Source organism: Pseudomyrmex gracilis, unplaced genomic scaffold (assembly GCF_002006095.1).
Source record: "Pseudomyrmex gracilis isolate BER0280 unplaced genomic scaffold, ASM200609v1 scaffold_27, whole genome shotgun sequence".
NCBI classification, from domain to species: domain Eukaryota; kingdom Metazoa; phylum Arthropoda; class Insecta; order Hymenoptera; family Formicidae; genus Pseudomyrmex; species Pseudomyrmex gracilis.
Genome location: NW_018020611.1, coordinates 1,114,026 through 1,141,289, shown reverse-complemented (window position 1 = coordinate 1,141,289; position 27,264 = coordinate 1,114,026). Strand labels below are relative to the sequence as shown.

Sequence of the window (27,264 nt, the reverse complement as noted above, 5' to 3'; positions counted from 1 at the left end):
TGCGACATCGAAATCAAAGCGCTACGTCTAAAATTATATAAATGACAGAGTGCATGTTCATTTTCTTTTCACTAATATAAAAATTTACTCTAAACAAACAATATTTCCGAACTCTCGCGATCTCGATCCCTTCGTTGTCGAGATTCGATATATTTCCACATTTCTCAATTTTAATCATTTGATCAGTATTCGTCAGACTAGCAACACGTCGCGGATATGGCTAATTACGTGCACGCGCTCGCGACTTAAAATCAGGCGCGCGCGCATCCGTGGCAACAAAAGGATCAAAAGCGTATTTGTTCGTTTTTTTTTTTTTTTTTTTTTTAATACAAAATCATAAAAAATATTACAATATAATATATTCAATAAAATATATACTTTAATAAACAATAGATTTGTATTTGGCGCTCATAAGAGAAGAGTCACCGCAATTGTCTCTTGAGAATGAGAACTAGTAGTATTCGGCTACTCGAAATACTAAAGCTGTTTGTATCAAAAAACATAAAGTTGTTTTTTCGGCAACAGATATAAGTCAAATACATGTGTGTGTTACCGTTCGACGAAAAACGACCATTTTGCAGACGCGGCCAGTACATGTTACGATTTTTTTTTTTTTTTTTTTTATTCCTAATTGTTATACATAATAAATCGATTGATTATCTCTCAAGTGCTATCTAGTTCTCTATACGTGCGCAATAACGATTTATTCACATCTATAGAGCTTTCTTTGGTACGAAAAATATATTTGAGATAGAACGCGCGTGTCATCGCTTACAAGGGAGGGATTCTAATTTATATTATCAATATATATAATATATTTATTTTTTTATAAATATATTATATCTATATATGTTTTATATATCTATATGTATATATGGATTATTTACATATATAAGTTTTATATAAAAGTTATATATGTAAATATATCTATCTCTCTCTGACCACGTCTTTTTTATAATATATAAATTAGTATAGATTTTTTAAAGATAGGAGAAAACGTATGAGTATTAAATGTCAAAACAGAAATGCACTTACGTCACAATCCGAGTAATATAATAATTCTCTCGTTTGCAAAGTATATTATCTACTCATCTCCCCTCCTCTCTCAACGCACCAACGCAGGATATATAAATTAAGTATGTACATTATACATTCATAATAAAAAAAAAAAAAAAAAAGAAAAAGAGAAGCGTAACCAGAAACGTAACACAGATTAAACATATTTCGTAGGAGTAACGTAATCTAAACATGTATGTACGTATGAGTCTTGAGAAAATGATTCTCTTTTTCTCTGGTATTATCGTGGGAAAGAAACGACCGTGCCAATTCTTACAAATATGTTTCACAATGAACATGAGGTTCTGAACGACAGTCGCTATCGTCGCAATCCGCGTTAACGAAGTTGTACGAAAATCGGAACAAGTACAAATTCGATGTATAAAAAAATGGAAGTATGCGCGATTTTTCTTAATGATATAATTTAAATGTATCCCGATAATAACAAGATATAAAATACGAGAATTACGGCTAAACTAACACAAGCGGAGCCTCGTGAATTTAAAAAGAAAAAAAACGTAAAAATATCTTGCGTCAATTAAATGCTCGGAAAGACAGTCACACGTGCAATCAATGCGCGACACGATCATGCGTCGCTCGCTCGTCCCGTAAAACGTAGAAATAAACTCTTGTGAATGAGAGGTACTTGTTGCAACCGCACGCGACGATTTTTTTTCTTCTCAAACTTGAAATGTGACAACAAGTTCTTCGAAATTTCTCAAGTTTCTATCTCAGCGAGAAATGTTTGTAACTAATTGAATGTCTCAATCATTAATTTTAGTTGCAGCGAAAGTGAAATAACGAATCACGTGAGAGAGTTGCTTCCGTTCGAACGGATTCCGGTTCTTCACCGAAAATGGTCACACGACGATTAATCAAGAAAAAATAACTCGCTGATTTTGGCACAGTATCTTGATGCAAAAATGCAAAAATCGAAAATACACGATTTGTACCTTCTTCAAAATCTGCATTGGTTGCGATGTTTATCTCCGCTCGACACCGATTTAGAATATGAATTTTATGCACAATTTCTTAACGAACGAGTGCACAAATAGCGAATTTCTCCTCTCGAACTTACTTTTCGTCGTCTTTCTTCGCTATTAACGATCCGCATTTTTGTTTCGAATCCGACAAAAATACAGCCTATTTACAGCTTACGTCGAAGCGTTGTACTCCTTCGAGAATTCAATTGTTTCGATAATTAAAATTAATAGATTTTCTCTTGAATAACTCTTATATGGCATTTACGCGAGCTTCTATCCGCTGCGCAGGAAAGTTGTGCCTCGAAAAAACGATCAAGACACGTAAAAAAGAAAAAAAAAAAAAAAAGAAAAAATACTTCCAAAGGAGCGCGATATTTAGTCTTTCCAACGCAGAAGTTTAGACGCACGAATGTGAGAGTCTTACTTATCTAAATCTTTTAATTCGAAGATATGCGTTCTTTTCTCTAGAAAAGAAAAGCAGCGGATAAAAGCTTTTCGAATATGCACGAGGCCAGTTTATCCGATACATCTTAACTTTTTCGAGAAAAACTGTATATCTAATTGTCTATATGTACAACACTGTACAGCGTGTCAATCAAGATCTGCGAAGGGAGCACGAGATTCAGCCGAATTCGTTAACGTCCTTTTTGGCGCGAAAAAGATACGTAAAGCTCAAGTTCTCAAAAGTTCAAACAGAGCGTTACTTACCACGATTGGCGGCTGAGAAGTTATCTCCTTCCGTTCGGCGACAAATGTCGCCGCGTCATGTACAGTTTTACATGTGGCATTTTTAAAACGTTTCCGATCGAACACGCGTCTACAACGGTTTCTCTTTCTCGCCTGTGTCTTTTTCGATCTCAACGCGGTCGCATCGTCTCGCATTTTGTCGCACTTTGTTAGAGTAATGAAATAAAATAGTTCTGCCGTAGTAAGCACGGGCAAGATCACAGCAAACAACTCTATTAAAGTTTATCACGTCGCATCCCGTCGCAATCTCTCCTTCTGGCGTCGCTTGGGTTTTTTTGTTTTTTTTTGTTTTTTTTTTTGTTTTTTTTTTGTTTTTTTATTTTTTTTACTGCTAAATGCAAGTGGAATCCGGATGCTGGCAGACAGACTTCCGCGACTTCTTCGGCTCTTTTGTTGCCAGTTCCAAAGATGGCTTGCGCTGGCTGCCCAACGTGACTAGTGCGGACGCAACGGCCAGGCCAGCGCTCTGCCCGGCTGGCGTGTAAGGCTCGCCGCCAGTCGGTAATCTGACTAACAGAGATATGACCGCCGCCCGATTGCCGCTACAAGGCTCCAACGCGATCGGACTAGGAGGGATATTCTACGAATAAAAAAAATAAGCCTCATAAGTTGAGCCTAAGAGACTTAGACTGCGAAGGATCGAAAGTTTTTTAAGAAAAGATATCCGGATACGTACCTTCTTGTTTTTGGAGCAATCAGTGAGATCGTTATCCGATTCCGAGTTCTCGATGTCGCGCCTCTCAATCTCCACTAAAACTCGGCTAAAGGCTCTACTGGCCATCTGCTCCATCTCCAAGAAGAGTCGTTGTCTCCGTCGATACATGTCGTATCTCTGCTTAAGCTTCCAAATGATGGCGGCCACCAGCAACAGAGCGAGGAAGCACCTGTGCGGTGTCATGTTATCTCTAATTTACAAATAAGTACTGCCTGAGGGTCAGCACAATGGAAGGAGCATGGAAAATTTGGAAAAAATCAAGCGTACTGAAGAGCGAATAAGAGTGTGTCTCATTTCTCAAAATTCTAATTTTTCAAAAAGCGCTTATTCGAATCTAATAAAAGACATAACCGGAACTAACTTTACTTTTAGAATCAAGAACCGTCCCGAAGTCCAACTTGTGATACTCACGTGCAGAATGTAACAAAAAACTGTTGCAGGTTTAGTTTGGAGTACTGCGAGAACGAGATCTGAATCCAGAGAGGCGGCTGGAAGTCGTAAACATATACGTAGAATGTGGTTAACGTGTTGTTGTCCTCGCTGCCGAAGTTGTGTTCCGCTTTGCTGAAGCGTTGTTTGTACATGCTCGTTGTGCAATTCGCGGCCAGCAGCAACGGTATTTCCGGGCTATTTGCCTTCTTAATGGTGACATTCATTTTGGCGAGCACGGAGCACGTGATGGAGAACTCGGCATCGACCTCGGGTTTCGGCGGTGAATTTTTAAAGTTGATCGCCCGGTAATGACGGTCCTCCTTCTTGCTCAGATTGAACGTGAACTGATAATCGATCGCCAGGTCGTCTAAAATACGCGAAATGAGACATTTGAACGACTCAAATTACAAAGAGATGTTGTAAAAGTATGAAGATATAAAAATAACTTCAGATTCAGATATAATTGAACTCACAGAAACATGATCCTTTGTTTGTTGGATCTCCGTGATATAGGCCGGATACGTCACATCGCTCGCAATGATCGCCGATAATGCCTTTGGTTGTGCAAAAACATTTGCCCGTTTCGCTCGTGCATTGCGTGCCTTGATTGTTACAGGAACAAGCTGTAATAGTCGGGTATAAAAAATCAATCAATTATATTCCTTTCGTTCGCGGTGCAATGGTACAAATGATACTAAATTACACGTGAGAGCAAAAAAATAAAGATTACTTACGCTGACAGGTCCCTCCGTTGAGCGGGCTACCGTAATAACCGGGCTTACACTTGTCACAATGCGGTCCGTAAGTCAAGTTGTTCTTGCACGGTTGCATACAGAGACTGGTATTTGGAACACAAGTACTGTGACCGTTACACTGACAAACTGCGAAGAATGAATAAAATCTGGACTTAACAACAGCGAGATGTAACTACGTAAAAGATATGATACAAACAACAAAAGGAGAAAGTCTGGGGCAAAACTTCGCTTACTCGGACATTTGGTGAAGTACCATTGATCCGATGGGCACGTGATCGAGCTCCTGCTGCTGGGACCGCGGGCACCGCCGGGCAGGCACAAACCTTTTCCGGTGCCCGATCCGTCGTCGCACCAACCGCATCCGGGATCCGATCGGCAGGCGGAGCACGACGCGTAGAAGCTGCACCATTCCCTGCCGGTCTCCGTGGCGTGGCATCGTTCGTCCATCGCCGTCCATTCGCGACACTGTCCATACGGGAAGCTGGCCGGATACGCGTTCTTGTCTACGCATTTGGATTCGTTCTGACACCAAATGCAATCGGATTCCGTGCAGTTGCGGCACGACGTGTACTCGACGCACGGACTGCGACACGTATCCACCGTCAAACGCTGCGCTTGGATTGTACCATTTAATATGCTCACCTGATGTGAAAAATCGCAAGATTGCAAACATACATCAATTAAAAAACACATGGTTTTAAATATTTAATATTTACTTCAGCCACGCTATGTATATGTAATCAAAATGCACTCGCGCTCACACGCACCTCTCGTGTTTTCGAGTGCGGCTTACAGCGATCGGGTCCGTTGGACCACGACCAAATGCAGCGGGGATTGCTGGAGCAGGCGTGACACGTGTGCAACTGCAAGCACTCGATGCCGGTGTTCTTGTCACAATTGTTCAGCTCTGTGATGGGTCTCGAGTTTGGCGAATTCGGATGGTCCCGACACTTTTCGTGCAGACAACTCTTGCCGCACCACACGCAATTGTACGAGGTCTGCAAGCACGCGACGCAATCGGTGAAGAGCTTGCAGAGCTCCTCGTGCGACGTCATACCACGTGGGGGCGTGTCGTAAGGAGGGCATTTCATGTAAGAACTGTCGTGTTCGTTGTCGTGTTCCTTTTCGTGATGCGATATCTTCGTGATGTGCAGGCAACGTTCTTCCCGCGTGTGCCACACACACTTCAGGCCTATCCGCGCGTTCAGGCACTGATTCTGATTCGTTATATTCTCGCAGTTACCCGGGGTATACCTGCGCAATAATAGGAACTCAAAAACATCTTACAGAATTAGCTTCTTCATAAAACAAAATCTATAAATTGTAGTCGAGTCGCACCTTAACATATCAGAGAGCATCTCGCCGTCGAAGCCGCCGTAGATATACATCGATACACCGGAGTCGTTCCTAAAGACTGTCGCGCTGTGACCGTATCGCGGAAGATCGTTCATGTCTGGCATGGTGTAGTGATGCCACGTGTCGCACGTGACGTCGTAACCCAGCGTATCGGCCGAGTAGCATCGCGCACCGTGCGATTCCTGCGTGTCGTTGTGCATGTTGCCACCGAACACCAGCATCAGTCCGCCCGTGACAAAGGCCGCCGTGTGAAAGAAACGCGCCGACGGCGCTGACGTGAGTAAACGCCATCTGCTCTCATTTGGGTCGTACGAGTACAGCCGGCTGGTCAGCAAATTCGAGCTCTGCGACTCCGACACGTAACCGCCATACACGTAGATGAGATTCGTGTGCGTATCGTAGGCGGCGCTGTGGCCGTAGCCGCCTTTCACCGGAAAACCGCTCGTCTGAACGATCTGCCACTCGCGCGTACTCAACGAGTACTCCTGGACGGTGTTTAAGTAACCATACTGCGGCGAATAGCCAAATATCACAACCATCTTCTCCTTTTTGTTCTTTGTCTGCACCAGAGTCGCAGTGTGTCCGGCTACCTGTAGAAACAACTCGTTAATCGTGTAACAGTTGACAGACAATTAGAGCAGTTAAAAAATCGAATTTAAGTTCTCAAGTTTAAAGAGAAAGACAGTTCTATCTAAATTTTACGGAAGTTACGTACCAATTAATTGTCGATATTCGATTTAATTTTAAATTACATTGTTTCTTTGATATTGTTTGAACGAATTTCGCGCACCTTCAGTGGACCACAGATAGTCTTGTTGTGGCAGTCGTCGTGCACGGTGACGTTCTCCCAGACCTTGGTGGATATGTCGAAGGCCCAGATCTCGTTTGTCACGGTCGAGTTTTGCTCAACGCCGCCGTACACGAATATCTTGTCGCCAAACAGCACGCACGAGTGCGCGTAACGCGGCAATGGCGCACGACCGTCGACGTGAGCCGTCTCCCACACGTTACCGTTGAAATCGTAAAAGTATATCATCTTGGCGCGATGGAAACTCTCGCCGCCGACCACGTACAGCGAGTCCTTCCAGACGATGGAGCAGTGACTGGCCGAGCCGTTTGGCGCCAGACCGTTATACGTAACAGTTTCCCAAAATCCGTGGTCGCTCCTTTGGCTGCAGTCCGCGCCTAGAAAACACACGCGGTAAGTAACTTTTACCTTGTTCTATTTAGCCTTTTTTAATTATTTATATAATTACTTTTAATTGCAATAATTATTGCGTGCTATATTATATTCATCAATATTTGCAAACTTTATGTATTCAATTTTGAAAGCGTAATATCACGATAAATTATTCTTTTTTTTCTATTGTTGTTACAACATCAATTATTTAAGAGTAAAAAATTGACAAATAAAATTTAAATATGTTGGTAACATTTGCATCAAGCGTAAAAAAAAAATATGTCTCACTTTTTCGCGCGACCACGCGAAAACTAGTTATATTATCATAACTGTGATGGATAATACGCTGTGGTAACGTTAAACTTGAACATCAGATATCATCGTATCAATTGATTGTGTAATAAGATATTGCCGTACTAAAACAAATAAAAATTAAATATCTTTCTCTCTCAAATCACCCGACTGACTTGTGATTTTCTCGTTGTCTCTTTACCTCTGTATTCACGATTGCATTTGCATCGATGGCTCTCTGGATTGCACTCGCCTTGTTCAAGATGCTTCGAACAATTGTTCGGGCATACTTCCACGTCGCAGGCCTCACCGGTCCACCACGCGTTGCAGGTACACGTGCCGTCGATACACACGCCGTGACCAGAACAGTCTGTGTCGGAGGAACTGAAAACAACGCGAAACTTAAACGCGTGTATACAATATGCACGTGTTCAATCAACATACGGATGCCTTGTATCAAACTGACTTCCAAAAAAATAAACATACTTAAAAAAAAAGTGCAAAATAAACAAATTAAATGCGACTTTAATTTTAGCCATGACCCGCCGGTATTCTTAATAACAAATGTAATAAATAAAATAATAAATAATCAAATCTAATGTAAAATCACGACTAATGTAGATAACGTTTGAACCAATCTTGGCTTTGAGCCAAGACCGCTTGAAGACGCCACCCGTAATGATCTCCGGTGTTATCGATCAGCAAATATATCTATATATTCTTTTGTACGATATTTAATCGATACCACAAAGAGAAAATGTTTGCCTTTTTAATAATATTTTTCCAGTAAACGACTTTATTTTTTAATATCAAAACGAAAAATGTGCGAGAAGCAGTGCAGTAAAGTGTGTTTTAGTTTGATAGGTTTTTTTTTCCCCCAATAAAACGGAAATCACAGATTTTAAGAGAATACAAGATGGAAAAAAAGCCAGAGCTTTGAACAACAAAGAAATCATAATCGTTTCGTTTCAGAGACATTTAAGTCGATATCTCGACTTAAATTGTCCGCCGCTCGTCCCGTGGGACGAGAAGAAACCCAAGAGCGATTTTTGCGTCACGGACAGCTGATCGTCTTCTGACCGCAGGTGACGTTATCAAACGTGACACAGAATTACGCGTATTTCCGGCAGACAGTAGAAGCTCGATAAAGTTTCCTAAGCCGGGAGTGACCTGATTGTAAAATAACAGCTTGTAATCTTTTATTACGCTTCTTCAAATTGACCGCCACCTTGCCAAGCAAGGCCGTTCTTGCGCACATAAGATCTCCATTTTTTTTTGGGGGGGGGGGGGAGGTAAAATAATGGTTCCAATAATACAAGCCATTTTTAACAAAATCAATAGTAATAATTCAGTTTATAAAAAAGTGGAACACGCTTCTTCTTTTGTTGTCTCTCTTATCAATAAAAGTTACTCATATATTATTACTCAAACCGATAACAATCAAGCCTCACTTGCTCGGACAGGCGTTGATCTTGTAGGTGATGTTGAAGCCGCTCATGTTGTACGCGACATCGGAATAAAAGTGCAGCAGGGCGCTGCCGGATTTTGCTGTCACTTCCGGCACGCGGCGCACGTGATAGTTGTTCTCGTGCATCAGGCCGGAGAAGACGGCCAGTAGCGGCGCCTCGACGCTGTCGCCGTCGTAGATGTACAAATGGTCCCAGCCGCATTCCGTCGCGAACTGCTCTATGTGCATCCGTATCTTGGTGTTTGGCTGGCTCTCGATTAGCCAGGAGCACTTGACGTCTGCCGTGTAGTTGCCAAAACCGTCGTGAATGCTCCCGCTCCTCTCCGATAAGCTACCGAAAGGAAGCACACATCTCGCATATTGTGTAACGCACACATATAATATTATTAAATATAATATCTACTAATATTTGTTTTTTATTTTAAAAATATAAGAAATGTGATAATTATATATAAATATAATTTTTTTATTAAAAAAGTTATAATAAATGTAATAACGATAATAACAATATAGGATGTTAATTTTTTTTCTCTATAAAACGTTTACGAATATAATTTATAACACAGGAAGCAAATTCATTTGACTTCAATAATTCAAAACGTGCCCCGGCACAAATTATTCAAAATAGCTCTGTGGTCGCAAACAGCACAAGAAAGGCTATATAAATGTGGGCGGTAAAGCAGATAGACGTATCTCACGAAATAATGTATGCGGCATGCAAAGTTCATCGTTGACGTAGGTGCGTATACGCGTTGGATCTTTTTGCACCGAGTTTACGAGCGAAGAAAATGTTGCGATTGTCTCTCTTCGTCGGAGAAAAAATATAATCCTCGTGGCCAATAAATACTCGTCAATTAACGATAAACAGCGCTTGCGTGAGAGCGCTGAGTAATAAAATCGGACGTAATTTCGGACGATTTGAGCCGCGCGGAAAGCCGCACATCGGAGGCGGATGTAACAACAAACGCGACACGGAAGAGAGCGACGCATCAGCGTCGAAGGGAGCAGTCGACCTCGTTAATTGCACCCCATTTTTTTCCCAACGACCGTTAACAGCGGTCGGTGCAAGACGAACCGGAAGTCGGGATGAGAATCGACGTTCGGAGAACGTCCTTGACGAGAGGAAAATCTGATGCAACGCCGCGAGTCACCCGCACTCTTTTCGAGATCTTACTTTTCTTCTATCCTCATTTATACGAGATATATATCTGGTGCTTCATAATACGCTCTTTGAGTATATAATGAGAAGAAAAGTCAGTTACTTCTTTCTTTAACTTTGCGAAAGAGAAGAATGGAGAATTAACCCTTAGGTATACAAGAAAAGCTTTTCATTAACTTCGATAATATCAATCTTTTTCTCTTTTCTCTTCCTCTCTCGCTCCTTCCATTTAAACAAGTTTTGCAGAAAAATAATCCTTAATTATGCTACAAGAATGGGATCTGAATCGATTAAAATGACATTTCTCTTCGTTATTTGAATTTTAATTAAGTGAAATATCAACCCGAGGGGTTAATATTACTTCCATTTCTATTTGTAATTGCCGATTACTTCCGGAGATATCAAGAGACATGTAACGAGGTTTCTGTAACAAATTCGCGAAAATGTAAAAGTGTGATGGCGCACATGACAAGAGAAAATTCGTAACATCGATATTCGAAAATAAAACGTTTATCAACAGCGCGGCGCGATAGTCTTCGCAAGCAAGGCGTTATAATGATTTATATGAAATGAAAATTTTTTTATTAATTAAAGATGCAAAAACGCACATTTAAATCGAACCGACATTAATTAATAACACCGTTATGGAATAACAAAGAGCATAGAACACCTGCGGTTAGGTAACACACGTGTTTCACGTACACACAGGACGCGCCACGCGATAGCGTAGGAATAACAATAATGTGCCGTGAAAAAAAAGAAAAAGAACGCGGCTTTCGCGAAGGCGCGCCCGCTATTACACCTATGAATCGACACAAGTGGCGGATACTGCGTCGGATATTTTTTTTACTGCGCGCGATGCAACCGCGTATATAAAAAATTTTTATTGCAGAACGTGTATGGCACAAGTGCGTGTAACATTACGTGCGTGTTCTCACGATTACCTAGTCTTGGCGCGATGTTATCTCTTTCGATTACTTACTTTATTGCGAACAATTTTATGTTGTGCAAAAGAATGTTCAAGAAGTTTAAACAAATATAAAAACTCGATATAAAAACAACAAAGAAACAACAAAGAGAAACAATCGCATCGACGAGACAATCGATAATAATCTGAAACTGTCGAGATAAGAAAATGCTTGGTGTTTTTAGCAGCTTTACAGATAATCCGGTTTTATAGATAACAAGTGGTATATACACACATATATATATATATATATATATATATAGATACACTTTTTTATTGCGATTACAAGTTTTACGATAGCGAAGTTCAGATTCGCTATCGCGAAGATTTTTCAACAAAGACGCTCGCGAGAAGACATCCTCGTGTTAATAAATAGGAAGAACGTGCTGGACACGGAAGAACAGTTTGTGAGATTTCTACGTTTTTACGAGTTGACTTTGTTACTTATCACACACATCCTTCCTTAATTATTTGCGCTGTAAGCGTTATCGTTCGTTTGCTCTTCGATGGATTTTGCAAACTATTATTCAGTCTTCTGCAAACTATTTTTTTTTGTAATATACATACAAATTAAATAAAATTATATATATTATGATTAAAATAACAGTTTTTATTAGCACTACAGCTATCGAAAATTCAAATCTTCTGATTAATTAAATTCTCGAGTAAAACAACGCGGACACAAAACGCGATTCTTTGCGCTCGGAATTAAAAGCGTTCCATAATAAGAATTCTCGTTTTGTTTCTAAGAGATGTAATATAATTAATAGTTTCGAGGCACACAGAAAAGATTGTAGATTAAACCGTGGTGGGATTGCGCAGTATTTATTATCGCAATTGCCGAAGTTGCAACACACGCCTGTTGCAACGCAAGAATCAAGAACGGATCATAGAAACGAAATTAGCATACCGTGCAGAGACTAAACGAAGACTTACGCGGAAAGATGGAAGAACGATTTTAAATATTTTCCGCAAAAATGTAAATATGTATGCTCGAGTAAAAATGCTAGAATTTTAAGTTAAACAAAATCTCGTAAGAGAAAAAAAACAGATACGTACGTTGAGATCGTGTCGCAAAGCGAAATTATACAATGCAAATTACACTCTACGCAATTATATGGACACTTTAAAAGAATTATTATCTCCCGACGAGAATCGCGAGTACACTTGGACGTAAAGTGCGAGGCATTTCTGGTTCTTATCGCGAGCGTAGACGGTTCAATCATTATCGATTATAGACGCGTCTTGAAGTTCCGCCTCTCATTAAGAGCCGCTCGTAAATATCGGGAAATGGACCGCGGCGCTCACAGAATAGCGTTCCTCCGCGACAATCAACAAGACTGATGAGTCACGTTCGACGTCAAGTTCGACGACCGTCCGATCAGTTTTATTTCTTCACTCGAAGTCGAACAAGAGATATGAGCAACGTGGAATTCGAGCAGGTTGTTGAGAGACATATCGGGAATGCGTAAGCGTATCGTACTTCAGATTCTTGTATTCAAACTTCTTCTTATCGTCAATTTGTTCTATTTAATTTTCGAATGAACAATGTCAATCAATAAAAAAAACTTCTCTGCAAATTTCAATGAATTTTTTTTCGAGTAGAAAAGAATTCACTAAAAACTTCTTAAAGAGACGTTGAAAATGTGAACAAAGTGTCGTACATTTTCTGCAGCTTTCTGCACTTGACTTTTTCCATCAGTTCGTTTAATTTTTTTAATAAACAATAAAAACATTCGCGGCAAATTTCCTGGCTTTTTTCGAGTAGAAAAAAATTTCACTGAAAATTTCAGAAGCACGTTGAAAATGGTTAAAATTAGCGAAACATATTTCCATTCTTCGGCGACGCAAAGGCCGAAAATTGAAATATAAATATGTAAAATACATTGCAAGACTATAAAAGCAAGTTAAAATGGTAATATTTTAACAAACTCTTGTTAATCACATCGATTATTTTTACGAGATACAGGACGTTTTCTCGCGAATAAATAAGCAAGAGAGCGACAGAGGTAATGCCGTGCGTAAAGTATTGTATTAATAACGATGACATCAGTTGTTTAGTGGCGTACTGATCAAGCATCGTGATGAACCTGATCTGTCTGCGTGACGCAAATATCTTTAGAATCTCTCTGTATGTATCGATAGGTCTCTTCGCATAAAAAAAAAAAAAAAAAAAAATACGTCAGACTTCCAAAAGTCATTTCCAATTCATGAGAACTTGTGAAATCTGATATTCTCGTTCGTGGAAGAAACGCCAAGTTCCCAGACATCTGAGATTCTGTGAGCGATGATACTGTGAAAACGTCGTTTTTTTTTTTTTTTTTTTTTTAGGCGCGCATTGTGTGCAAATTGTGACGGAGCGAAGTACGCTAGAAATGGCGAATTCCCCGGTTTGTCGAAACACATTGTCGGCGAACTTTATTTCGCCGAAATTCGATCGCAAGAATCGGGAGTGAGAATTTCGCGCGCACCGGAGAAGATTAAAATAAGACCACGATCTAAACCTGGGCACTCTGAAATAATGTGTTGCTATGAGCGAAACACTTCCGATAATTCTCGCGCGAAAGTACACAGTCCCAAATCTCGAGATGCTTACGTAACGACGTGACTAATGCAGATGTTATCAACGAACGAGATTAGAAACGGGAGCCGAACAACAACGTGAGAAAGCGGAGAGAACAACAGAATGAACGAGAATAAAACTCTCGCGACTTAATTCCGCCGTTTCTCCATGCAGTTACGGAGCAACAGGGATTAAAAGAAGGAATCCTCTTTCTCTTTCTCTCTCTCTCTCTCTCTCTCTCGAAGAAAAGGGAAGATCCTTTACTTAAACGAGAAAAGCCGTGAACAGCGGCGGAGCTGTAAAGTGAGATTTCCTAGAAATTTTACGGAGAGCAACATAATCTGATTCCTGTGTTGTGGGGAGAGATTCGAGAGATCCCGAGAAATCAATGGCCGGGGAAAAAATTTTAGCCGCGACGTCATCCGCCGCTAAATTGCATTCGCTTGTACTTCATGCGCGCCGTAATGACGCGGCGAAAAATTTATCTCGTGGTGAGACGGAGTTCGGAGAAAAAGAAATTACGCACAAAAGTATTTCTCTCAATAGCATAAAGTGGGAATTTATAGAGAAAGCATGAAGAATGCAGTAACGAAAAAAAATAAGCACAGAGGCTACACACGCGACAGCACTCGCGTCTGTCACTGTGAACGCGCACCGGAGACTTGTAAAAGAGATTAAATTGCATTCACCCGGTGATTATGTGTATTATACTACACTTCCAGTGCGCAGATACATTGCATCTCACGATTAACTTAAAGAGAGTGTCAAAATTTAAACGATCGAGAGAGAAAAACATTGTTCGTATTTTCGATATCGCACAAAGAGACATGTACGAGTAATTAATTTCACGCGAAGAACAACATTTGCGCTTGCATTTCTCGTATATACCGGTGACCGTAAAGTTGGATTTTCCGAGAGAAAGAAAGAGAGAGAGAAAGCGAAGAAAAGACAAAGAGAAATTGCAATATTATATTATATCAATTAACTACAATTGCTGCAGAATTTCTTTTTCTTATAATGTTGAATCGGCATTAAGGAATCGAGATTTGTATGCATAAAGAGAAAAAGCGCTGCGACGGAATAATTTTGTTTCCTTCCCCGTGCTCTGTCAGGGACCCTTTCTGCGCGCTTACAACGAGGCGGATACACGCCCGCTTCGTTTTAACGGGTGTGCAGTAAGAAGAAAGAGGTAGGCAAATGCAACAGGAGATACAGCTGAAGAGAACGGACGCTTAATGAGAGACGCTGTCCTGTGAAACTGTTTCTGTCGTAATTAGAATTTTCCCCGGCGTTAAGTTTGCTTGTAAGCGCGCGCCGTGTAACGTGATAAAGCGCGCGCGCACGGAGAGCTGTTATCGCACAAAAACTAACACACATTTCGAATTCCGCGCTCGTTTCGTCGTCCAATTCCAAACGCGTCGATTGGAAATTTCTCCCCAATTGGGAGTTATCGGTGTTGTTACGCCGTTTTTTGCAAAAGAGAGAGAAAGAGAATATATCGCCGCAAGATACGCAATTATATGTACATATTTATAAATGTTTGAAGAATTCAAGTTTCTTTCTGTGTAGTGTAAGCGCACACAACGCAAAAAAATATCGCGCAGTTGACTGACGGCACTTAAACCGGGAGAGAGAAAAAACACTTTAATTTTCGCGAGACTTCAACTTAACATTTGCAAAAGTTTCTTCTCAAAGGCTTGAACAGCAAATTAACACTTTTTTTTATCTTTCTTTTGACAAGAGAGAACTCCAAGTAAGTGCGCTTCGGATCGTAGATTAAAAAGTTGCTCGTTGAAATTATCGCATGAGGACGTTATCGGCTTTTTTTTTTAAGACAAAACGCATTTCTTCCGATCGCTGCTCGACTCGGTTTCATTTTCCGACTGCGAGTCTTGCGAAATTACCATTGTGAAAATCGCGAAGGCGGCACAACCGCGTGCCAGACGCCGCACAACACGCCCATACGTGGACCTCGGTATAAAAATTGCGAGTTTCTACCGGTTCTCAATCCGGTTTTTATTGAGCGAACGTTTGAAAGTTTTTGATAAATTTTGTAATATAATAGAAAAATGGATCGAGTAATTTTATTAAGAACAATTTATTCATTCTATCAAGTATAATCCCTATTGTTTTCCGTTATCTTCTTCAAACCGTTCTGGCAGCCATTCGTATTCTCTATCACAAAAAGATAGCCAGCTTTTCATCGAAGAATAAAGAAGAGAGTAGTTTTGTAAGTCGTGAAAAGACGCGAAGTTTTCTCTCTCAAATATTCATTTTATATATTTCAAGACACACACAATTAAACTGATCTAAACCCAAATTCCATGTTTATAACGACAGCTACTAAAAGTATAACTTTTTCAACGATACATTTCCATGTTGTAAGTGCCGCCATAAAACTGTCACATCAGTCTTTGAGGAACCCATCGAAACTTTTGCATTCGCCCAATGTTCGTGTATCAATAACCGACGCCGCGGAAATAAACTTTTTGCAACGAACGCAGCGTGAAGGATCTGCATTTCTCGCGAAAAGCCAACGAGCGTTGAAAAGTCCGGAAACACATCTTCCCCTGTAAACCACCCTTCGTACAGGTAAGTGTGGAAAAAAATATTGAAACTGTAACGTGATAGATCTCACGCTGCTCCTCTCGTCTCCGAGATTCTTATCGAATGTCGGGATATCGTGGAAGCGGCGCGAGAGACGATCCGTACGTATCTGCGTTATCGGAAGCTGAAGAACGTAATAACATCGCGAAAATCATATTTCGCGTTTTCGATTCTCGCTTTCGCGTTGCCACGGTCCGTTGTATTATTGCACCCGCGAGCAAAATAAACCGGCGGCGAAAACGGAGAACCTTCGCAAAAGGTCTCGAGGGAGTGAGAAGAGCAATAAAACTTGCTGGCGTCAGTGCCTGGAATGCGCGCTCATTTAATTGTCGCATATATATTGGAGCGTCCGATACTGAAGGATTCAACTTCCAGCGATTTTTGGCAAAACATTGAGCAATTTGAGTCGTTGGAGAACAAGCAAGCTGCAACGATTGGTTTCGGAAATATAAAAATTTAGAGATTACGTAATTTATAGAGAATTGTAAATTTTGTAAATTTAACTCTTTTCAATGTGTTTAGTATTATAATTACATTCAGCAGACTATAGTCATCGTAAAATATAGTCTATACATTCCCAAGCCACTTTTCTTCGGCAAATTAACGAAAAAAAATCTTTCATTCTTTTTTATTTGTTGTATTTTGTTTGCTACTAGAAAAATATTTTTATATGTTTAGAGAAAGAAATTGTGTGTATTACGTTTAAGAAATAGATCTGAGAAAGTCTACGTCATGCGATATTCATCGGACTAATCTTGTGTTCTTTGTAATCAATGATGCAAAGCTCGCCAAGACACGACGGATGGTCGATAAACGAAATAGAATGCAAAAGCGCGCGGCGCGCTTGAAAGAATCGCGTGTATATCTCACTTATATATCCAAACGAGAGAGAGAGAGAGAGAGAGAGAGAGAGAGAGAGAGAGAGAGAGAGAGAGAGAGAGAGATAGATAGAAAACAACGAGCGGTCGTCTGTATAAACCATTTCGATTAACAACGAGTCGGTTCGTTGCACGAGTTAAGCATAACAAACCTGTCACGCGTATTGACATGCACTTCAAATGCATGAATAACGCATTGAAATGCGACTGCGAAACTCCGCGCGCGCGACGTTGAAAATAGAAAAAGAGAGAATATGAATGACAATGCTCTCGCGGTAATAATTTAATTTAGCAACCGCGAGAATAACGAACTCCGCGTTTCTCGATCGATAGCAAAGAGAATAGACGTTGCTGGTTTATTTTTATATTGAAAAAAGAAAAAAACACAAAGCTCAGACTCCGTTTCCAAAGCTCCCGTTCCGGCGAAGAAGTGGACAAAAGCCGAAAAATTTATAGAAAAAAGAAAAAAAAACAAGAAACAAAGGATACTATATACTATCACGCTTGCCTCTTTTGAATCGATTTTATTCTTTATTATTTTTCAGGATTTTTTAATAAAAATGTTACATTTTTTTAAAACTCAATTCTGTTGCTCCATCATTCTGCTCTTCATCTGTGCTCCAAATCGGAGCAAATAAAGAGAACAGTTTCCCGCTCGTATTATATGTGGGGAAAAAAACGAAACTTACTGAATATAACATCAAAAATAAAAAATTTTTATAAAATTGACACTTATATATGAAGTTAATTTATAGAGTCGATAAATTTTATCTGACATTAGTGATTCTTTTCAACGAAGGATATAGTATATATACCTATGTCTTCTTCTTTATATATTGATTTTCATTTTGAAGAAAAATCTCAAAGTTTCTGAATCTCGTTACAGAGAATCCGGTACGTGTGTACCTGATCGAGGTCCTTGCACCACTGACGCGCTGAGATCAGATATGACGGATCAGTGAACGGTAGGAAGCTCTCGTTGGGTTCACCGAGAGGAAAGGTTTTATGGGCGAGGTGACATTTGGAACGCTTTCCAATTTTGCCGAAGTCTATTTGCCTCGCGAGCGAGAAACGTAACAGTTTCTCCACAGTGGACTCGCGGCATCCGAACTTGTCGCAAACACGATTAACCCCTCGAACCACCACCCTTATTTAGAGTGCATTGAATCGTTGCGCACAAGCGTTCATTATGCGTGTTTTTATGTGCACGCGGCGCAAAAATCAAAAAGAAAACTTTTCGAAAATCTTCTTATTCGCAGGAAGATGTCTGTGTTCTCGAGAATACTTTGCATAAATTTCTCAAGACACCGTGCACGGTCTTATCGCGCCAGAATTTAATGACTCGGCGCATGCACCGCAATTATCCGCAATTTCTCAGCGTATCGCGTCATCCATCGTGAGATATTCGGCGCATTTAACATTCTTCCTGGTTGAAATATCTTCTCGTTCACGCCACGTCGTATTATATTTCGGATATTAACTAACGTGGTCTTGTGGGTCCGTAAGAAAATGTCGAGCGTGTATCGATTTGCTTTCTATTCGGATCGGTGGAATTTCATTGAGCAAAGCACGTGAGAGTATGTAATAAACGATAATACGCGCGAGAGAATAACGTGACTCGAAAACTTGCATGTCACCTCGTTGCATTCGTCGTAGTTTTGAAATTGAAATTTTTTAAAGCAGCGTTTTATATATATATATATATATATATATATATATATATATATATATATACCTATATAAGTGACAATTATCGCCAGGATATGCAAAATGTAGAACAATAAAGTTTGTATTTTTTTCTGTTTTAATTTTATCAGAAAAATGTGTACGTACATGCATGTACATTGTTAAGGGAATTATTTTATCTGCATCGATCGGAACTGTAATATTTGAGCTTCCTGAATAGAAGATAAGATATCTCATTCATTTTCAAAGTACTTTTAGATAAATCGCGCGCAGATATGTTAGAAGATAACAGAAACACTTAAATATAAAATCAATACGCCAAAGTATTGAACACCTGTTTTCTTCTGAAGTGTCTCGATATAATTCAGAACTTTTATGTTTCACTAACAATAAGTAACAAGAGTATATATCGCAATACACGCGTGTATGCAACGACCGTTCTCTGTACTACAAAATTAATAATACTTAATTTAAAATTCTTTTAAATTAGATGAGAAATTACTAAAAAAATAATGGAGCGCAATTATCTTAATGAACATTTTATTCGACGCGAGTGAATGCAGAGAGATGTTCAAATATTTAACGTGACGAAAGAAATTTAAATTCAGAGTTTATTAATAATGAGATATGACTGATTTTATTATTTTACTTCATCTCTTTGTTTTCTACTCGTAAGTAGGTATAACGCGAACGTGTTCTCGATCTTGTTTCGCGGGAGTGTATCTTTTTATCCGATGCTGACGTTGCTTTGACGCTGCTTTTTCTCGTTATGGCAAAATTGTTCTTGTATATCTCTCGTTTGATACCACGAGCGCATACATGTCCGAAGCTTTCTGTCTTTCGTGTAAGATCCGCAGCCGGATGCAATTTTGAAGTTTTTTTCTCTAGCCAAGCGCATCCTGTAAACGCATCGATTTTATTATATCGCGGGGATAGGGTTTCGTTTTGTTTTGTATCGCGTGTTACATTATGCATAACCCACTCGTGCGCTTATCTTCTCTTGCGAGCCTTCATTCTTGTCCGAGCACGTGCGACTGCTTTATGTACAAATATAGTAGCAAAGCGCAGGATGAGATACGCGTGTGCGTATTCAGCGCGATTGGTATTTCCGAGACTTTGGAAGAAAGCACTTCGAACAAATGTTTGCCGATTGCAGATTTTTTCTTCTGACAATTTTAAAAATAAAGAGAAAAATATTATATATATATATATATATATATAGTAAACAAAAATTACAAATAATGAACGCACATAGTGCGCCATTTGCGAGCTTGTTTTCATCGCAAACAAATTAGGTTGCAGCGAGAAAAGATGTATATAGTTCAAGAAAACACTATAATATATAAATAAGCAGCGACTTTCCTCTTTTTCTCGCCCCTTTTGCGAAACTTTGAAATTTTATCTGTACATGTACGCGCATATGCGAAGCTTGGAATTGGTATACACGTCCTGTTGAATACGTACAAAGTTTCTCAGACTTTCTTGTCGCGACGAGATTCGAACGATTCCGCGAAAAAAAAGTTGAGACAGAGCGTCTGGTAGAATTCTGGTGGAAGTAGAGTATCCGGCAAGAATTCGCTTCGACCGGCAGAAAATCTGAGCCCGGACGTTCTCGCGCGCCTCACTAGAAATTCTCTGTACTTTTCTCACGCGCCGTTGAAAATATTGTCGAGCGCGCTATCCTCTTGCCAGGACCCGAAGAAAGTCCACGAGGAGGATATAAGAACTTAATACCGACGATTAAACCCGAGCTTATACAAGGATTCGGGCCACCGAGCTCGTTCCGCGGAAACACGCGCGACTCTAATTAAATTCACAGCTTAATGCGAATATTAGGTACTAATGGATAATTTCGCGATATTATCGTGTACCCGGACCGGGGGTTTCAGACGCGGAATAGTTACGTCGGAAATCAAGCGAGCGGTAGAATAGTTTTAGGATTATGCGATACTTCACAGTTAGCGGGGACGGGTTAACTGCAAGTGGGAAGTTTGTCCGCTGATGCTCACATAGTTAGTATTCATAGAGAACGTTATGAACATTTATTACGTAGGACATTAAGCGTTGATGACATGGATTTTACACAGTGGCAATAAATCGAAGTAAAATAAAAACAAATAAAAAATAAAAGAAATGCTGCAGAAAGCGTAATTTTTCAAAAGACAAATTGTCGATATTCATTCTGTCGCTAAATGTTAATCTATCGTTTACCTAGTTTTTGGAAGAAATTCGGATATTTGTTTTTGATAATGTCTAAAGATTGTACTTGTGCGAATAAAAGCCGTCATCGTCGCGGATTGAACATTTGTAAAATGTTGACAGCTCGTTTGTCACAAGATGAGATTACGTCGGAGACATTCCGGCCAGAAATAATAACGCACAATTATCTTAATAAATGTCGTCGAATTGTTCGCGCCGAAAGAATTTCAAATTAAACATAATCACCTAATATGATTTGCAACTCGCGTGTGACGTGATTGTAAACGACGAGAATTGCCGAGTAATTATTATCGCGCACACAGCCATTATCGGCCAATTAAACTTGCAATCTGTATAGTTCCGATAGATAATCAATGGATTTTTTTTATCCGACACAAACCTCAGCTAATAATTACAAAAATTGTCTTTGTAAAAGATCATATATATAATTTGTTTTTATCTTCAATTTATCAGAATTTATACAGGATGAGAGGATATTTTACGTTAATTACATTCCTTTAGTCTGCATATTGATCAATAATTCATTAAAGTAGATATCATACAACGGATTGTTTTAGTGTTAAAACAAAAACCAAAAATAAATATCAAAAACTAATATAAACATCAAATGTGACTCTAAAATAAAAACCTAAATTAAAAAAAAATTACATATATATATATATTTATATATATTTATATATATAAATTTCATGCTAATAACTTAATTACACTCTTGCTGTTTTTCAAGCGACGTTGTCTTTTCAACGAAATGAGGGTAGATACGTTACAAAGTGCGCGATGCCGCTCTGTCGTTCGTTCGGTCGCGTTTCTAAAGGAGCAATTTCGACGTTCTCTTCGACATGTGCAGCGCGCGTAGATGCGCTGCAGTTCGCAACAGACGGGAACGCGGCGCGGGATCGTAATTAGCGACGACTGCAAGAGAGACGAAATTCTCCTTGGTCTGGGCGGACTAACGAGCTCGCCGCATTCACGCGCGTCTTCTGTCAACGCGATGCGATTGCCGGTGCAGAGACAAGCCGCATTATGCCGGGCACAACGAAACGCGCACACGTAAGAGCAGCGCCTCCGCCTGTGTGTGTCTCTCGCATGTGCACGCTTTTGTCACGTGTGACGCAGCGGCGGTGGCACGACACACGTAAAAAAGATAAAGAATCGCACGACACGCGCGAATACATCGTTCAATATGTACAATCATCTAATCAAGCGTATAATTTACGATGCAGTCGGTCGAAGTTGTTTCCGGTCTAGATTCTTGATGCGAATGAAAAAAAAAAGAGCTCGATATAGAGTTCACTCTTTTCGTTGGGTTACGACAAACTCCGATGTCAACAATCTCCAATGAATTCCCGTAGTGGTTCCTCTCTTATTGTTTGCAATTTTTTAAGTAGAAATAACTGAATAAGCCACTAAAAACCCAAGCCAGGCTTGAAAATTTTATTATTAAAAAATGAAGAGCACACTTGTAAGTGCGCATCGACAACAGCGTTTGGCCTTCTTTTCACGACCTAATTAGCATCTTATTGATTTAATTTCACGGAGCCTAAATTAATTGTCAAATAAAAAAACTAACACCTATTTACGGAAAGTCTATCGACGAGTGTAATTTTAAATGACACTTTTTTTGACAGTTTGCTAATAATCTTTTTTCTGAGGATTAATTGATCAGAGTACAGACAATGTTTTCCTTACTGATCAATTTGAGTAGAGATTCTTTACTCGACAAATATTTTTCTGATAATTCTGTTTGTCGTAACGGGGAATGTGCGCGTTATCAACGTTAAACTTCCGCTCTGATTACGGAGATCGAGTGCATTAATAAATCAAATGTTGATAGCAGACACGACAAATCTTGGATATAAAACGAGAGATGAACGATCCTGAGGAGAAGAGCTGGGAGGCTAAGAATACCGAAATCTCTCTCCGGAGTTCTTTGACCTTTAAATTTGTCGTTTGCTGCGCGTGCGTAGACGAGAGATTCGTTCTGATCTGAAAACTTATATTTTTTTACATATATGTGGAAAATGAAAGAAGATGAGATCTCCGAACAGTGTCTATTGATCATTGTCAATGCGGACAAGCGGAACGTCTGCTAAAATGGAGATTAATTTTTCAAAGATAGACACGAAATTTCGACGTGTAATAGTTCGACCGTGTTTCCCACGTGCACGACTGTCCTGTGGATTTTTCTCAGCGTGGAAACTTTTTCGAGAAAAATGTCGCTGCAAATTCTGCGGGAAGCACCGGTTTTCAGCGAGACCATCAAAGTGCGGTAAAACGAACCGAGATATCGTTCCTCTCTTTTGAGGAAAAACTCTTCCCGCAATTTCCAGCAACGCGCGACGAAAACGCGACATCGAAGTTTAAGATTGAAACGCGACGCGGGTATTTGCCAGGGATATAAAAGGATGATGCTTCAAATCATCGGAAGAATTCGAGAGAGGAAGACAACAATTGTGCGTCCTCGTTTCCGTGAAATTAAATAGTTAAAAGTTCGACGCTTGTAATCGATAACATTGTTTTTATTTATATAATTCTCGAAATATAATCGAACAATTGCTTCGCACTGTTTCCTCGACCGTGTGCGTGTACGTGTGATAAAAGTTCTGTTTTTATTGATTGTTTGAGTTTGTCAAAAACTCGAGAACATCCTCGAAAATATTCACCGAATAATGTAAGATATTCGTCAGAAGTCGACGAGAAATATTCCAGCCGTGGATACCCTCGCCAGCCGTGGATTCCGATTGCTCGCAAGCGAACGTGACGACGACTACACTATGGACGAGAGAAGAGTACCTTTGACATTTTCCCGAAGAACTCCGAATGAACATCCGGCGGCGTCGCGCGCGCGCGAACTAACGCGTTGCATAAGTGTGAGATTTGCTCAGCGCAGCATAAAAATATCCGATTTCTAGACTTTCATTACACGACTATTATGCAACGATTATGCAGTTCTGTGACTTGCAAGAAGAAAGCTTTCTCTCCGCGTTAAAGACTGTTCGCTGAGATGTTAATAAAAAAAAAAGATAAATAAAAAGAAAAAAGAAACGCGGGACTAATTAATTTTGCACAACAAAAGTTTAAAATAAGCAATAATAATTTATTAATGCGTTATTTTTCTGTTATTTATTCATGTGTTACTTTTTATTTACTTTTAATACAAAAGGATGTTGAAAAAAAAACTCTTTCTTATTCTCATCTTTATACACTCTCAAGGACTTGTTTACGTAAATACATGTAGATTTTTTTCCCGACAACCTTGAGATTTGCATGTCAGACCGATGTGTCTCTCTGAAAACAATGGGGGGATCGCGATACGTGTTGTACATATACACAAGCGCGACCAGTCGCGCAGACTGTTTTTGTTCCCGTCTCGTCGAGTTTGACGGCGCTGCGTAATCAGCACCCTTGATAGAGAGCACTTTCCCTGGTTGTCGCGCCGACGACAAGAGCTTAACGTCGATGACGATCGATCGATCGGACGCGCGCGAATCTAATCTCGGATCGTTTTGAGTGGGCTGTCTGTAAGTCGGCTTTTCCTGCTGTATACGATTGAAGTCAACAATGCAGAAAGACAGAAGACTCGCCGCAGGTGTATACAATACCTGCCTTTCTTTCTAATTCCCACTGCCCATTCCTTTTTCATTCTGCTTGAAGTTTAAATAAGAGGCAGAACTACCGCGGGACGTACAAATCTTTTACGTTTCAAGCACCACATCATACCCGCAGCCACACTTAACTCTTTATTTTGTCTTAGTTGTTCTTAGCTTGAAGATCTCCCATTCAGTAACAAGAAAAAAAAAGAAAAAAAACTACGACCAATACAAACTTAAGATACAAATCAAAGAGTAAACAATTTTTTGCTCAAATAACACAGAGATAATATAAATTTTTTAGATACACGGAGAAACACATTTTGATCTTATTTTTTTTATCATCTGCGGTACGTCGAAAGCAATGTTTCTCTCTCTCTCTTAAAAATTGAAGAAAAATAAAAACAAAAAATTGCGTCTATCGTATTCGAGAGAGAAACAATGAAATAAAAAAATATATCCATAAAGTTTCTCCTCGTTAGTATCAGTTTTTTGCGTTACTCACTGACTTCTCGAATGAGAATCGAATATTGTGAATACAACGACGCGTGTCTGCACTATTAAACGCATGCCAGTGTATGTACGCACGCGTGGTACATATACGCACGCACGCAGGCGTTTATTTACGTCGTCGTAAAGCGAAGTGGACAGCGAGGATCTCTTCGTCGCGCGTTCACCCGGAACACGCGATCGAAGAGACGAGAACGACCTAGAAAGTCACAAGATCCCGTTGCACTTGACACGAACGAGCACGCCACAGCACGAGACGCGCGCGTTTTTGGTCGCTAGAGAGTATAAGTATACATATGTACACGTACGAAGTGTCGGATGCAGGGAGAAATGGTGTCCCTCGTGTCTTCGGTTTCCACAAATTTTTCCCGTGATATTTAAAAAGCGATATTTTCTAGTCGTGGAGGGAGAGTTTGGTTAATCGCATCTACGTTCGTTCGCACTCGCTTCGTTCTCTCTTGAGAGAACGAACAAAGAATTTAGCGCGCTGTTATTATTATACAAACGTTATTAAAATGTTACTAAACAAATTAGCACAAATGAAATTAATAAAAATAATTAACAAATTAAAAAATATAATCTCGTGGCCAAGCGTATTTCTTTTTATCTTATTTTAATTCTTGCATTCTTCTTTTGTTATTTCTTTCTGGTTGATCCTTTTTTGTTAATTTACTTTGCAAATAGTTTTGTTGTAATTATTTTTTGTTATATTATTATAAAATTTATTAATATACATGAGTGCCAGTCGGCACATCGCGTGTCGTCTCCTGGAACAGGCGCCGATGCGACGACCTGCTCCGAACTCTCTTGGAGCATATGCTCCGAGACAGCTGCAACAGGAACGGCGCTCGTGGCGAGCGGAGCGTACCACTGTCCGTCGTGCTGAAAATCGCGTGTGGCGGAAAAAAATCGAACGCGAAAAACGAACGGAGAAAAAGAGGGCGGAAAATCGGCGAGATCGAAAAGAGCGTACTGACAGATAACAGTTAGGAGGAGCTTACCTGACTTTGCCGCCGCAGAACTGGCAGTGCTCGCCCTGCCAGCCGTCGCGGCAAATGCAGGTGCCATTGACACAGTCGCCGTTGACGCAGGTGTCGGGATCGCAGGCCGTGTCCGCGGTCGGCGACGACGGGGCGGAGGACGCGGCGGCGCCTACGTGCACAAGGCAGCAGACGAGCGCCGCCCATAGTAGGAACGGCGCCCAGGACACGTTGGTTGTCTCGCCGCTGCCATGGCTGCGTTGATGCCGATCGCGATCACAGTGGCGGTGATCGGTGTGACGGGAATGAGAAGAAGAATGATGATAATGATGATGCACAGCGGCGACGAGGACGTCGCCGCACGTCAATCGCGGCCGCCACTGGCCTTTCCGACGATACTTGGACTTATATAGGAACAAAAACATCTGCACGATCTCTGCCATTTTGGTAGGCTTCCATGTCAGGGACAATGGCGACCGACCGCGAGGAGGTGCCGGGGGACGCGCATACGGAACAACGGGACACGACGACGACGAACGACAACGAGTGTGACGTGAGGACGAGACCGAAATCCTCGAGCGATTTATTCCAGTCTGACCGCGACGACTCGACTGCCCAACGACTCGACGACTCGCCCGACGAAAGCAGCGACTCGCTACTGCCTGCAAATCAACTTGCGCTGCGCTCCGTGCAGCTCTGTGCGCGCTGCTGCCGTACTCTGGCAAAACGCGAGAAAAAGAAAAAAAGAAAAAGAGAGAGAGAGAGAGAGAGAGAGCGAGCGGACACCATCTCCGCGCCGCGCCACTGTCGTAGTGACGGCGTATTACATTGCGCGCGATTTTCTTGTATCAACACAGTTTATTTTTTCATTTTATTGTTTGTCGATAATTCAACTCCCAGGTTTATCGACTACCGGCATTTTCATTAACTACGCAAAAACGCGTAGTTAATTACTTTATCGATAGAAACCAAATTTAAAAGTTTATAACGAAAGGAGAAAGAAATCCCGCCTTTGTGAAAAAGAAAATAGAAACGTTAGGAGGATCAAGTGTTTTCTATAACCTGATATAAAATCTACCGGAAATGTATTCCCCGCCAGGGAATTGTTTTTTGGTTCTACA

At 40.4% G+C, this 27,264-nt stretch overlaps 1 protein-coding gene across 2 annotated transcripts; it reads right to left on the bottom strand.

Moving 5' to 3' along the window:
• Positions 1–936: 936 nt before the first annotated feature.
• LOC109852297 (attractin-like protein 1) lies at positions 937–26,836 on the bottom strand. Of its 2 annotated transcripts, none has more exons than XM_020423336.1 (12): positions 26,165–26,836; positions 8,967–9,314; positions 7,718–7,899; positions 6,835–7,229; positions 6,027–6,634; positions 5,456–5,942; positions 4,922–5,330; positions 4,668–4,814; positions 4,407–4,556; positions 3,913–4,300; positions 3,463–3,691; positions 937–3,366 (listed from the first exon to the last, which is right to left on the bottom strand). In XM_020423336.1, the coding sequence occupies exons 1-12, from the start codon at positions 26,584–26,586 to the stop codon at positions 3,118–3,120; spliced, it is 4,014 nt and encodes a 1,337-aa protein (XP_020278925.1). In that variant the 5' UTR covers positions 26,587–26,836; the 3' UTR covers positions 937–3,117. The 2 variants fall into 2 exon arrangements, with proteins under 2 accessions (XP_020278925.1, XP_020278926.1); XM_020423337.1 differs by having other exon boundaries at positions 3,463–3,670.
• Positions 26,837–27,264: the final 428 nt, after the last annotated feature.